The sequence below is a fragment of the Monodelphis domestica genome, chromosome 3, assembly GCF_027887165.1.
Source record: "Monodelphis domestica isolate mMonDom1 chromosome 3, mMonDom1.pri, whole genome shotgun sequence".
Taxonomy (NCBI): Eukaryota; Metazoa; Chordata; class Mammalia; order Didelphimorphia; family Didelphidae; genus Monodelphis; species Monodelphis domestica.
Genome location: NC_077229.1, coordinates 9,954,238 through 9,967,366, shown reverse-complemented (window position 1 = coordinate 9,967,366; position 13,129 = coordinate 9,954,238). Strand labels below are relative to the sequence as shown.

Here is a 13,129-nt window from a genome sequence, read left to right as displayed (position 1 = left end):
AATGTTGTAAGGAGCTTTCCACACAGTGTTATATGAATGTTGTTATTGGTGACTTGGAAAACTCATCTAGGTTTTTATTTGATCAGTCATTTCTGCTAGCACGTGTATTTTGAAACTAGGACTTTATTCCAATATGATTGATATATTGAGCATAACATGAATTTTGAGTTGCTTCCACTTGATTTCTTCCTGGAGAAACAGTGAGAATGCGAGGCTCTTAAACTGCACTTCATCATAGCTCACAAACTACAGCGCTTCAGACATCCGCTTCTGCTACAGCTTCAGGTCTTTGCCAAGGTAAAAGCCATATTTATCATGCTTCTCCTGGTGCAATAGTAGCTGTGAGCAGAGAAGGCCTCAACACTTCACTATCCCCAACAGTCCTGGAACAGCAATCTGCCTGCCTAACTGCCTTAACTGTTCATGCAGTATGAAGTTGAAGAAAGAGCCACTTTTATTGTAGTGTTTATGCGTTTCTTCATCATTTCATATGTATAAAACTGCTACAGTTTTTCTGAGGCTTCTATCTTTTAATACGTCACTGACAAGGTTTTTATGTATTGTGACATTAAACAGATTTTCTCTAGAATCTCTGATTTCTGTTAGCTGATTTTGCATGATGCATTGCTTTGGGAGGAGCACATGTCACATTTTATTGGAACTGACTGTACGTATTAAGAAAATTTTACTGCACAATTACTTTCCTTGAAATATTTACCTTTTGACATTCCTAGACCAAGGTGAAAGTCATTTTTTTAATAATTTGTTTTGAGCATCTGTTGAAGAAATCTATGGATACTATCTAATTTTTTCTACGAATTTTATATACATTTCCTTTATCATAACATTGACTCAACTTAGCCAACTTCATGTAGCATGAGGTAAAAGAGAATAAAATGTACTTTTTTTCGCTCAACCAAAGTGGAGACAATAATACTTAATACATTTGTCTTTCCTCATCCTTATGATACAAATTCTTCCTTAATCTTGATGAAGTTTGGATGTGTAAAGTTTTGTTTTATCCTTGTGAAAAACTAACCCTATAAATGCTAAGCAATCTTTAACATTATAGAATGATAGGCTTTATATCTAATCTGGAATTAAAAAAAAAAAGGAGGTCAGTTGAATTGAGTGCGACTTCTGAATTCAGTTCAGGAGATTCAGTGGATGACTGGAGCTTGCTTGGAGATGATCTTGTGGTGAGTGATAAAGACTGACCCACTCTCCCTTAGCCTCAGGCCTAGGCCATTTTGGCCTAGGCCCTTTTTCTACTGCTTGGTTCAGCCTGAGCCAGGGCAATTTAAATTAATTCTCTCTCTCTCTCTCTCTCTCTCTCTCTCTCTCTCTCTCTCTCTCTCTCTCTCTCTCTCTCTCTCTCTCTCTCTCTCTCTCTCTCTTTCTTCTTCGTCTTCTTCGTCTTCTTCATCTTCTTCGTCTTCTTCGTCTTCTTCGTCTTCTTCTTCCCTTAATTCCTTCTTTCTTTATTAATTCAAATTTCCATAAAATCACAGCTGACATGGGTATTTTCATATTTGGGAATTTCCCATGGCGCCCACTTATTTTACATTTTAAGTGAAAACACTAAAATTAACCTTTAAAGTTTTGGCATTTACCATTTTTAACATTCACATATGACAGAATGTTGCCATAGTGGTGAGAGAGCTGATCCTTGGCCATCCCCAGAAGTCAGACCATGGTGGCACCCTGAGGACTCAGATAATAGAATTCTGGAACTGAAATAGAGAAGACCTGAGTTCAAATGTTCCTGCAGTCACTGAAATGTTGTGTGACCCTACCAAAGTCACTGAACCCCAATATTCCTCAGTCTCCTCATTTGTCAAATAGGCATAATAGCAACAACATCTACAGTCCAGAGTCATTGTGAGTATGGATAAATATTATATTTGTAGTGCTTGTAAACTTTAAAGGATCATAAAAGTGATGATTCTTATTGAATTGTTATTTGTTTTTCTTTTTTATGATTATGAGTGTCATCTCTCTGGGTGCTGTACAGTGGTCTCCCTGAGGGTGATGGCTCCCTCTGTCTAGATGTGATGATCCAGCTGAGTAATGGAGATGAGAGACACTGTGCTCTCAGACCCACATACATAGGCATCACACAATGTTCTGGTATAGCACAGAAGTTCGTTTATTACGTAGGCTGATGATTACATACTTTGTTGGCACACAATCAATTATATATATATATATATATATATATATATATATATGTTTCCATGGAACTTAACAAGACACATAGCCTAAAGAGATAGTCAACAAAACATTGTTGCTATATATGAATGACATAAACAGGGTGATCTAGAGGTTAGTTCTCCCTGACCTAGGAGAATCATTGTTACTTTTGGTCAGCTTTTACAACCAATCACAATTACTTAGGAGATGGGTAACAAAACATTTTGTAACTAGATACAATGTTAGAGAAATATTTCAATGCAAACAAGATTTGAGGTTTTCCTCAATTTATAAGTTCTGTTTTTCTTGTGTTACTTTGAAGTGCCTGGTTCCTGTTCATCAACAAATTCATTGGAGTGTGATAACTGTAAGGAATGATTTATTATGGTGCTCAAGCATTTGGCCAGTGTTTATTGTAGGGCCTTGATGGGCAATAATCTTTGAGCTTTAATTCTGTAAATGCAATCTTTTGGGAACAATAATCTAGGGGGATTAAAGTGGGATATATATGTATTGATCCTATAAGTATTTGCTCTCATATTATTTCTCCTGTATTGGGGAGGAAATAGCAATCATAACAAGTCCATTAGTAGGGGAAGTTGGAGAGAGAGAAGACACAGAAGGGGGTCATCAGGGGACTTTGTTCTTGGGGAGCTGCCTTGCAGTTCTAGCCTCTCAACTGTGACCTTGTCAGCCAGTGGGGGGGGGGGGTCTATTGACTCCCTGCATCACCTTCTGCTGCAGGCATCAGTCTCTTTAGTTCATGACTAGAAGGTTTGGTCCAAACAGGCCACCTGGTGTGCCTGCCTGTCCTCTATTATGTTTAAAATTAAGGCAAGTGCCTGACTCAGGGGGAAGAAGATGAGTTCGTTGAGGGTGGATGGCTGGCAGGACAGACCAGCAGCAAACCCCACACTATAATCCGGGGCTCCCTGGTCCTCTGACAGCCAGTATGCTCCGGCGCTGGGTTCCCACAGCTCCAGAAAACGGCTCTGAGGAGCTCATTACTCAGTGGCTCCCCTATCAGCCCAGACTGCTTTAATGGGGAAGAGCTCATGAAGAGGAGGCACAGCCAGCTCTCCTGCCTTCCCCATCCCACATCATGGGAGCCCACAAAGTCAAGGATCCTTTGGTCTCTTCACTGATTAGCCCAATCCTGCTAGAAAGGAAAACTTTCCTGGGGATTCCTGGGACAAAGAAATGCCCAAAGCAGCAGACTAGAGGGTGTCTCTGATGGGACCCTAGAGCAGGAACACTCAGTTATCCCCCCAAGTATTTGACATTCATTCAGTATATGAAAAATAAATTCTCACAATTTTGCCTCCTGGGGATCCTTGGCATCAGTTTCCCCAGTGAAATTCCTGAAGGATGATGGCTACATGTTACATGGAGGGCTTCACTAGGATGCTTGGGTGTTAGTCTACGCAATATTAAAAAAAGATTATGAGAGGCCTTGCCAGGTAGCCATCACAGGGCCACCTCCCTTCTAGCATAAGAGTCTTACCAACAAACAAACCAAAAATACATGGGAGAGACACAAAGGGCACTGCTGAGCCAACCCCCTGTCCAAACAGTAGAGATCTGCTCCACAAACATATGGCAGGTCCTCAGAACCAAGACAAGGCAAATTGCCTGGGATTACAGGAGGATTCACCCCACAGGATTACATATTTGACTTGCAGACATCCTCTTGCGGACCAGTGGCAACATTTACTGGATTAGGTACACAATTTATAGGGAAATGATGTATGGTAAAGGTTTGGGTAAGCCTTTTGAAGGAACAATGATTGACAATGATTTACAAGATAGAACCAGTGGATGGAGATGGCCTCAGGGGCTCTGAGCAGTTTTTTCTAGAGGATGAGGAATGTCTGACCCAGTTCACTATAGAATACGGCATGTTCTTCTTCCCGGGCTCTGGCTTGTTGCTTTCTTGGCTCCACATTTCCTGTTTTGGCCAGAGGGAAATGTTTGCTTGTCTCATGCTGGGCTGCAGACTGCGTGTCTCACTGCTTCTGAGCTAATGGCTATACAGACACCTTGCAATCTGGCGTGTGCTGGGCTGCTTTGCACAGCCTGGCTCAATGGAACGCCCCAGACTTCCTAACTACCCAGAAGATTTCTGTCCTGGGATACATTGGTCCTGGCAGCCCCTGATCTTCTGTGCTGACCATTAGGTCGGAGGACTCAAAGTCCCCTGATGGAGCGGGCTGATTTCTGGGTTCCTCTGCTATTGCTGTCATCTTCTTGGGCCATCTGCAGTCAGGCTGGTGCTGGAAACAGCTCCTCCCGCTGATCTCCCTCCTCCTGTCCAGGGTCCTGGATTGTTTCTTTCCCTGAATTCCTTTCAAAAAAATAGAACCTAATGCAATTCAGCCTCAACTCAGCATGGGCAGTAGCTGGGTGAGATGGTGAGAGGAAACTGGAGTCTCAGGATTCTCATGTTCTTCCTACAAAGGAGATCCCAGATGGAGCTCTGCACTGGAGAATCCCCGTTTCTTAGACTTGGGGCTGTTTGGCTTCTCTTCCTCATTCCTGCTTTCCAGAAATGTCCCTAACAAAGTGAGAGAAGTGAAGCTGATTCTTTCCCAGCATTTCTCCAGCTCTGCCTTGGAGCACGCTCAGAGCCTTGGACAGGATCAGAACCAGATCTGACACCACAGACACAGCTCTGTGGAATCTTCTGGTCTTTGTAGCTTTCTTAGGCAACTTTCACTCCGTTATTCTCTCTCTCCCATTATTCATCATTGCTTGAAGCCTCTCCCATTTTCATTATCAACCCCCACCTCTGGAGAATCTCCTCCTCCCTCAGGAACCTCACAGGGCAAATCTCTTGGCAAATGTGGGGCTTCTGTGCCTCAGTCAGCTGGTGACCACCACGAACATAGCCAAAACACGATTCATACTTTCTATTGGAACAAGACACGTGCGATGGAGGTCCTGCAAAGCTGGGCAGATGTAGCTACACTGTCAGACAAGTTATCTCTCATCAGATTTCACCAGTTTCTAACCAGGCCCAAATAGACTCAATATTGTACTGCCTGGAGTGATGCAATTTGCATCTCTTGACAACGCTGACAATGATGTGGCTGATTTTGCAGACTCCTGGCAGGGTTTCTCATCCTCAGGATTCAGCCTCTCCTCAGGGGATGCCTGTCAAGGCTTGTAGAGGTGTGGATGCTTGGCCACAAGGTGTACAACATGGCGCAGGGAGTGTCAGCAGCTGCCTCTCTCTCCTCTCTTCCCATTTCCTTCCTCTTTTCGTAGTTTCCCGTTTTCTTCCCCTGGAGGGTTTCTCTGGTCCTGGCCTCATGAGCACTGGCAGGGGTTCAAGGGATCCCCTCATACAAACAAGATTCTATTCCCTGAGAGCAAACTGGGGCACAGCCAGAGCATGGCAGGGAGCTTCCTCTCAGCTTCTCTCCACCAGCCAAATCCTCAGCCCTGAAGACTCAACTGAATCACTTCTCTCCTGTCTTAGACATCCCAAAGAAGGCTGGGACATGGAGGGAAGTACTGGTGATGGGGTGAGAAGACCTGAGTCCAAGCTTTAGTTTGTGTGACCTTGGGCAAGTCACTGCTGAACTGGATGAAATAGAGACACACAGAGAGAAAGCACACACAGAGAGACACAAGGAAAGAGCCAGATAAAGAGACAGAGAGACGGAAGTTGGGGAGGGAGAGACAGAGAGAGAAAAAGACACAGAGGCAGAAAGAAAGAGACCCAAAGAGGACAGAGACTGGCAGAGACAGAGGGAGCTCTAGCAGGGACAAAGAGACAGAGACAGAGAGAGAAAGAACAGCTGACTCTCCCCTAGCAGCTCTCTGGCCTTGCTCAGGAGCCTGGGGACAAGCGAGAAGCTGCTGCAGGCCTGACAAGGAGGTTTTTGTCCCACTTCCTCACTGAATGCATCACTGTGTAGAAGCATAGCTACCACCAGAGTAGTAATACGACTGGCAGAAATAATCGGCTTCATCCTCGGGCTCGACGTTGCTGATGGACAGGAATCGGTTAGTCCCAGATCCGGAGCCAGAGAAGCGCTCAGGGATCCCGTCGCCCCTGCCTGTACTTCCATCACTCTCGACATACAGGAGGTACCGAGGGGGCTTTCCTGGGCTCTGCTGGTGCCAATAAACATAGTTACCACTGATCCCACTGCTCAGGGTGCAGGAGAGTCTGGCCGAGCTCCCCAGGGCTGCAGAGGCAGAGGGAGGCTGAGTCACCACAGGCTGGGAGAGGGAGCCTGCAAACAGAGAAACTCATTAATGACCCTGAACAAGGAGAAAGCCAGAAGGTGCTTTGAGATCCTCCTGAGAGGCAAGAACAGGGAGGGAGGAGGAGGCCAAAGGGGAGGTCTGGGATGGTCCTGACCTGAGCAGAAGGAGAGCAGTGAGAGACAGACGAGAGGCCAGGCCATGGCGAGAGGACCCGAGAGCTCAGCTTCAAAGAGCTCCCAGCTGAGTCTGGCCTCTCTCAGCTCCCTCTTATTCTCTCCTGGTTACCCCGTGATGGTGGCTGAGGGGCAGGCGGGGATTGATGCAAATCTGGGCCTGCTCCAGCCTCCTCTAGACCCCACCTGCATCCTCTCTCAGGGTCCCGGGGGGGCAGCCCTTCATGCAGGGGGATCCTTTGGGTCATTTGTTCCAGCCCAGCTGAGACGTCACCCAGGAGGGATCACAGGGCTCAGAGCAGCCACAATAACAGCCAGCTGGGCTCATCCCCCCCCAATACCTCCAGGCTCCCCAGGCCCTCACTGCCTGCCCAGGACCAGCCCCACAGCATCCCCTGCTGGTTACAAGACCCACATCCAGGCCACAAGGAGGCAGAGCTCAGCACCCCCAGGCAGAGGGAGGTCTCTGCTGCCTCTTCTGTTCATCCCACCCAGAGGTGGAGCCTCTCTTGAGCTCCAGCCTGAGGCACCCAGAGCAGCCACTGAACTCAGCCCCTTCCCTGGCCTGGCCTTCTGCCCTCACCACACTCTGCTAGCAGGCACTGATCCAGGCCCAGTTCCAGGGCTAGAAATATTGGCCTCTCACTGGGCAAACGTTCTCCTTCCCTGGCCATAGAGCCTTCCCAGAGCCCAAGCCCTGCCCACTGCCCCATCCCAGCCTTCTGGGGCTCCTGGACCTACAGGAAACTCTGCTCTCTGGTTCAGGCCAGCCTGTCCTGTCTGCCATCCTCATGGAGCTCCCCAGGCCCAGCTGGGCTCAGCTTCCAGACCTTTTGGGCTCCCCCACAAGACCGCAGGGTCAGCATAATAGAAACATAATGACTAATTTTGTTTGAAAACCAGATTCTGGAAATCTGCTCCACCTTGCAGTGATTCTGCAGGTGTGTCTGTGTGGCCTTCTGGCAGGGGCTGGAGAGGTCTCGGAGAGGCTGTCCAGAATACCCTGTGCTGGCGTGTCTCGAATGCAGGACTCAAGCTGAAGGAGGCCAGTAAGAGACTCTGAGGAGGAGAGGAAAAGCCTGGCCAGAGACAGGAAGCTGGTCTCTTCCAGGTCTGGAGCTGGTGTACTCTCCTGGGCCTGACAGGGGGATCTGGGCCTGCTGCCCAGAGGAAGCATCGGCACCTAGAAGGGACGGGAAGCCAGGGGATCCCTGTCTCTGTCTGTCTGTCTGTATCTCTGTCTGTCTCTCTTTTTGTCTTTGTCTCTGTCTCTCTGTCTCTGTCTCTCTGTCTCTGTCTCTTTGTGTCTGTCTCTGTGTCTGTCTCTGTATGTCTCTGTATCTCTCTCTCACTTTTACTAATAAATAATTTTGAATTATTATCCAATGAAATATGAATTCATAACCAATCTCCAGGAACTTTTCTCATTGCGCTCCTCAGGGGGCTTTGGGCAGCCTCTCAGCTGAGTCTGGGGCCATTATTGTCCACCCAGCATCCTGAAGGAGTCCCTGAGGGAGACCCTGACCCTGCCTAGGGTCATCTGCATGGAGGGGGGATGAGATCTCTGTCTCACTTGGATCCACTGCCACACGGATGGGTATTTCACAGGGAACAGCGAGGAAGAGCTAATGGAGATTCAGTTGTTGGCCACTGAGAATTTGGTTGGACCAATAGTTGAAGGATTTGGCTGGAGATAGCTTTCTTTAGAAAACAAACCAAAAAACCAAATGTATTTATTTATATTATTTCAAAAAGAACAGGGACAGGAAAAGGAAACGGAAAGGTAGGAAATATATTGATTGTTGATTTATTTACCCGAAATCTAAAATATCTATCTAGCCTATCTAAATCAGAACCAGATCTGCCTCTCCCAAGACATCTTGTTCCCTGCATACTCAGGGGGTAATTTAACTCTTATTGTCTATATAAACCCCCCCTGAAAACTGACTATCCATATTATTGAGCTGATCCATTTCTTTATCTCATTAAATACATTTAGAAATCCAGAAGCTGCTCTCTCTCCATCAGAGATCTTATGTCAGCTATTAGACACGCTAACTTCTGATTGAAGTTGTTCTTTGCTTCCACCTAGTGGAATTCCAGAGTACTGCACAGCTCTTCTGTTTGGATACAGAATTTTATAGAGATTTTCCAAACTAGATTTCATCACATTCTTCCCAGTAGCTCGGTGCCGTCTCCCTGGATACCCTTCCTCAACAAAAAAAGATCCAAGCAGTGTCAGTTTGTCAACCGACTCTTCCCAGGGAGCCTTGGAAACTCCAAAACCTTTGACCTCTTCAAAATTCTCCTTCCAAGTGAAAGGAGCCGAGATTTCTTTTTTAAACCCTTAGTCCCAACTTCTTACTTCTTACCTCTATCTAAAGTGTATTCTTGAACTCAACTAATTAACTTAATTTATTATTTAATTTTATATTCCCCACTTGGGCTTCTTTGAGAAGACAATCATTAAAGATATGTCTTTCTCAAATGAAGCAAACACCTAACTATTCTTATTCTAAAGATAAACTAAGCAATAATCTATGCTAAGGACAGAGAGAGAATTACAGGAAAAAGAAAGAGAGAAACTAAGGAAAATTCTTGCATCACTGCAAGTTAAACATTACAGTTACAAAAACTCAAATGCAAAGTATTGCAATAACAAAATAACACTTTCCCCTATACTGTTACAGAAAAACAAAATTCTCTCTAAAGAAAATACTTTAAAATTCACCTTACAAATACTATGGAAGGAAAGAAATCAAACTAAACTTTTTAAACATTATTTTATTTCGTCATTTCCAAACATTAATCATTGGAGACAAAGATCATTTTCTTTTCCTTCTCCCCCACCCTCCCATGGCCGATGCGCAATTCCACTGGGTATCCCATGTGTTCTTGATTCGAACCCATTTCCATGTTGTTGGTATTAGCATTAGAGTGTTCATTTAGAGTCTCTCCTCTGTCATGTCCCCTTAACCCCTGTAGTGAAGCAGTTGCTTTTCCTCGGTGTTTTTACTCCTACAATTTGTCCTCTGCTTGTAGATAGTGTTTTTTCTCATAGATCCCTGCAGATTGTTCAGAGACATTGCATTGCCACTAATGGAGAAGTCCATTACCTTCGATTGTACCACAATGTGTCAGTCTCTGTGTACAATGTTCTCCTGGTTCTGCTCCTTTCACTCTGCATCACTTCCTGGAGGTTGTTCCAGTCTCCATGGAATTCCTCCACTTTATTATTCCTTTTAGCACTATAGTATTCCATCACCAACATATACCACAATTTGTTCAGCCATTCCCCAATTGATGGGCATCCCCTCCTTTTCCAATTTTTGGCCACCACAAAGAGCGCAGCTATGAATAGTCTTGTATAAGTCTTTTCCCTTATTATCTCCTTGGGGTACAAACCCAGCAGTGCTATGGCTGGATCAAAGGGCAGACAGTGTTTTATCTCCCTTTGGGCCTAGTTCCAAATTGCCCTCCAGAATGGTTGGACCAATTCAAAACCCCACCAGCAATGAATTAATGTCCCTACTTTGCCACATCCCCTCCAGCATTCATTACTTTCCTTTGCTGTCATGTTAGCCAATCTTCTAGGTATGAGGTGATACCTCAGAGTTGTTTTGATTTGCATCTATCTGCTTATCAGAGATTTAGAACACTTTTTCATATGCTTATTGGTAGTTTTAATTTTTTATCTGAATACTGCTGATTCATGTCCCTTGCCCATTTATCAATTGGAGAATGGCTTGTGTGACAAGGAAATCACTTTAAAAGACTGATACATATTAATTCAAGGTTGCCAAGGAATTCAGCTATGCATTTCCCAAATGAAAACTCAAGTCAGCCGTCAAACTTTTATAGAGTTTAATTACAAACAGGAGGAAGAAAGGAATTAGAGATAGAGAGAGAGAGGGAGAGAGAAAGTGGACAGAAGGGAATAGGACTTAAATACCCCTTCTGTTTAGGCTGGGCCAAAAGGCCCAAGCCCTTAGATAGCTGGGGCAAAGAAAGGAGATCAGTCCCTATTACTCACGTGACCAAAATGGAGAAACAGTCTCAGGGGACTCCACCTCCAGCTTCCTTCAGAGCAAGCTTCTCAGAGCACCTCTCCAACCACTCAGAGCCAAAACTCTCCAACCAACCACCCCTCAGTCCTCAGACCCCTCTCTCTTTAAGCAAACCATCCAAGTTCCCTCCCCTCCATTCTCACATCTACCAATCAATGTCCATGTCTTCCCTGTGCCAATGGTGGCTCTAGCTTAACCCAGGACCACCCAGAGGTCTGTGGCTTTGCACATGTCTGTTGAGTTCATATTCTCAAATAATTAAATCTTTATCCTTTGCTACAGCCCTTCCTAAATCCTGTTACCCTGAGTAGGGTAGAGATTGGAATAATTAAATTTTGATCTATGCTGTAGCCCTTCCTAAATCCTGTTAGGACTGAGTAGGGTGGAGATTGTAATTTCCAAGACCTGGTTCTGTCATTCCAAGTATCTCTATTGTATCAATTCTAAAATCAATCATGACTCAAAGAAATTCCTGTTCTATGCTTAAGCATAGGTCAAAGCCCTTTCCATTGTTCAGCAAAAGGTTTCTGTCCTAAAGTAATCTTAAGAAGGGAGGAGGAGGAACCTCCCATGCCAATGGGGTTCACATTCCAATAGAGTTCCCACTATCAATAGGAAATTTTTCAAATATGAAATTTCCCAATAGTGAAATTTCCAACATTTATAAGTCTAAGAAATTTTAAGGTTTATACTTGCTTTTATGTACAATTGATTTAGTTCTTTGTAAATTTGAGTAATTAAACTTTTGTCAGAGTTTTTTATGAGCAATGTTTCCCAATTTGTTGCATCCCTTCTGACTTTAGATACATTGGTTTTGTTTGTACAAAAGCTTTTTAATTTGATGTGTCAAAATTATTTATTTTACATTTTGTGACTCTTTCTAAGTCTTGCTTGGTTTTAAAATCTTTCCCTTCTCAAAGGTCTGACATGTATACTATTCTGTGTTCACCTAATTTACTCATTGTTTCCTTCTTTATGTTCAAGTCATTCACTCATTTTGAATTTATCTTGGTGTAGGGTATGAGGTATTGATACAAACCTAATCTCTCCCACCCTGCTTTCCAATTTTCCTAGCAGTTTTTATCAAATAGTGGATTTTTGTCCCAAAAGTTGGGATCTTTGGGTTTATCATAGACTGTCTTGCTGAGGTCACTTTCCCCAAGTCTATATCATTGATCCTCCTTTCTGTCTCTTAGCCACTACCAAATTGTTTTGATGACTGCTGCTTTGTAATATAGTTTGAGATCTAGGACTGCAAGGCCCCCTTCCTTTGTATTTTTTTTCATTATTTCCCTGGGTATCCTAGATCTTTTGGTCTTCCAAACGAACTTTGTTATAGTTTTTTTTCTAAATCAGTAAAGAAATTTTGTGGAAGTTCAATGGGTATGGCACTAAATAGATAAATAAGTTTGGGTAGGATGTTCATTATTATTATATTGGCTCATCCTACCCATGAGCGGTTAATGTTTTTCCAATTGCTTAAGTCTAGTTTTAGTTGCGAGGAGAGTGTTTTGTAGTTGTGTTCATAAGGTTCCTATGTTTGTCTCGAGAGGTAGATTCCTGGGTATTTTATTTTGTCTAAGGTGATTTTGAATTGGATTTCTCTTTCTAGTTTTTGCTGCTGAGGTGTGTCAGAAATATATAAAAATGCTGATGACTTATGCGGGTTTATTTTGTATCCTGCAACTTTGCTAAATTTGTTGATTATTTCGATTAGCTTTTTGGTTGAATCTCTAGGATTCTCTAAGTAAACCCATCATGTCATCTGCAAAGAGTGATAACTTGGTCTCCTCTTTGTCTATTTTAATGCCTTCAATTTCTTTTTCTTCTCTAATTGCTACTGCTAGTGTCTCTAGTACAATGTCAAATATTAGAGGTGATAATGGGCATCCTTGTTTCACTCGTGATCTTATTGGGAATGCATCTAGTTTATTCCCATTGCAGATGATATTAGCTGATGGTTTTAGATATATACTATTTATTATTTTTAGGAACAACCCTTCTATTCTTGTGCTTTCTAGTGTTTTTAATAGGAATGGGTGTTGTATTTTATCAAAGGCTTTTTATGTGTCTATTGAAATAATCATGTGGTTTTTGTTGGTTTGCTTGTTGATATGGTCAATTATGTGGATGGTTTTCCTAATATTGAACCAGCCCTGCATCCCTGGTATAAATCCTACTTGATCATGGTGAATGATCCTTGTGATCACTTGCTGGAATCTTTTTGCTAGTATCCTATTTAAGATTTTTGCATCTATATTCATTAGGAAGATTAGTCTATAGTTTTCTTTCTCTGTTTTATCTTTGTCTGGTTTTGGAATCAGTACCATGTTTGTGTCATAAAAGGAGTTTGGTAGAACTCCCTCTTTGCTTATTATGTCAAATAGTTTGTATAGTATTGGGATTAGCTGTTCTTTGAATGTTTGATGGAATTTACTTGTGAATCCATCAGGCCCTGGGGATTTTTTGTTATGGAGT

The 13,129-nt window shown here is 43.5% G+C and overlaps 1 gene segment (V, D, J or C); it reads right to left on the bottom strand.

The window, feature by feature from the left end:
- Positions 1 to 6,051: 6,051 nt before the first annotated feature.
- Positions 6,052 to 6,786, bottom strand: LOC100618555 (immunoglobulin lambda variable 4-69-like). The segment is given in 2 exon segments: positions 6,052 to 6,437; positions 6,566 to 6,786. Coding segments are annotated over 2 exon segments (378 nt in total).
- Positions 6,787 to 13,129: the final 6,343 nt, after the last annotated feature.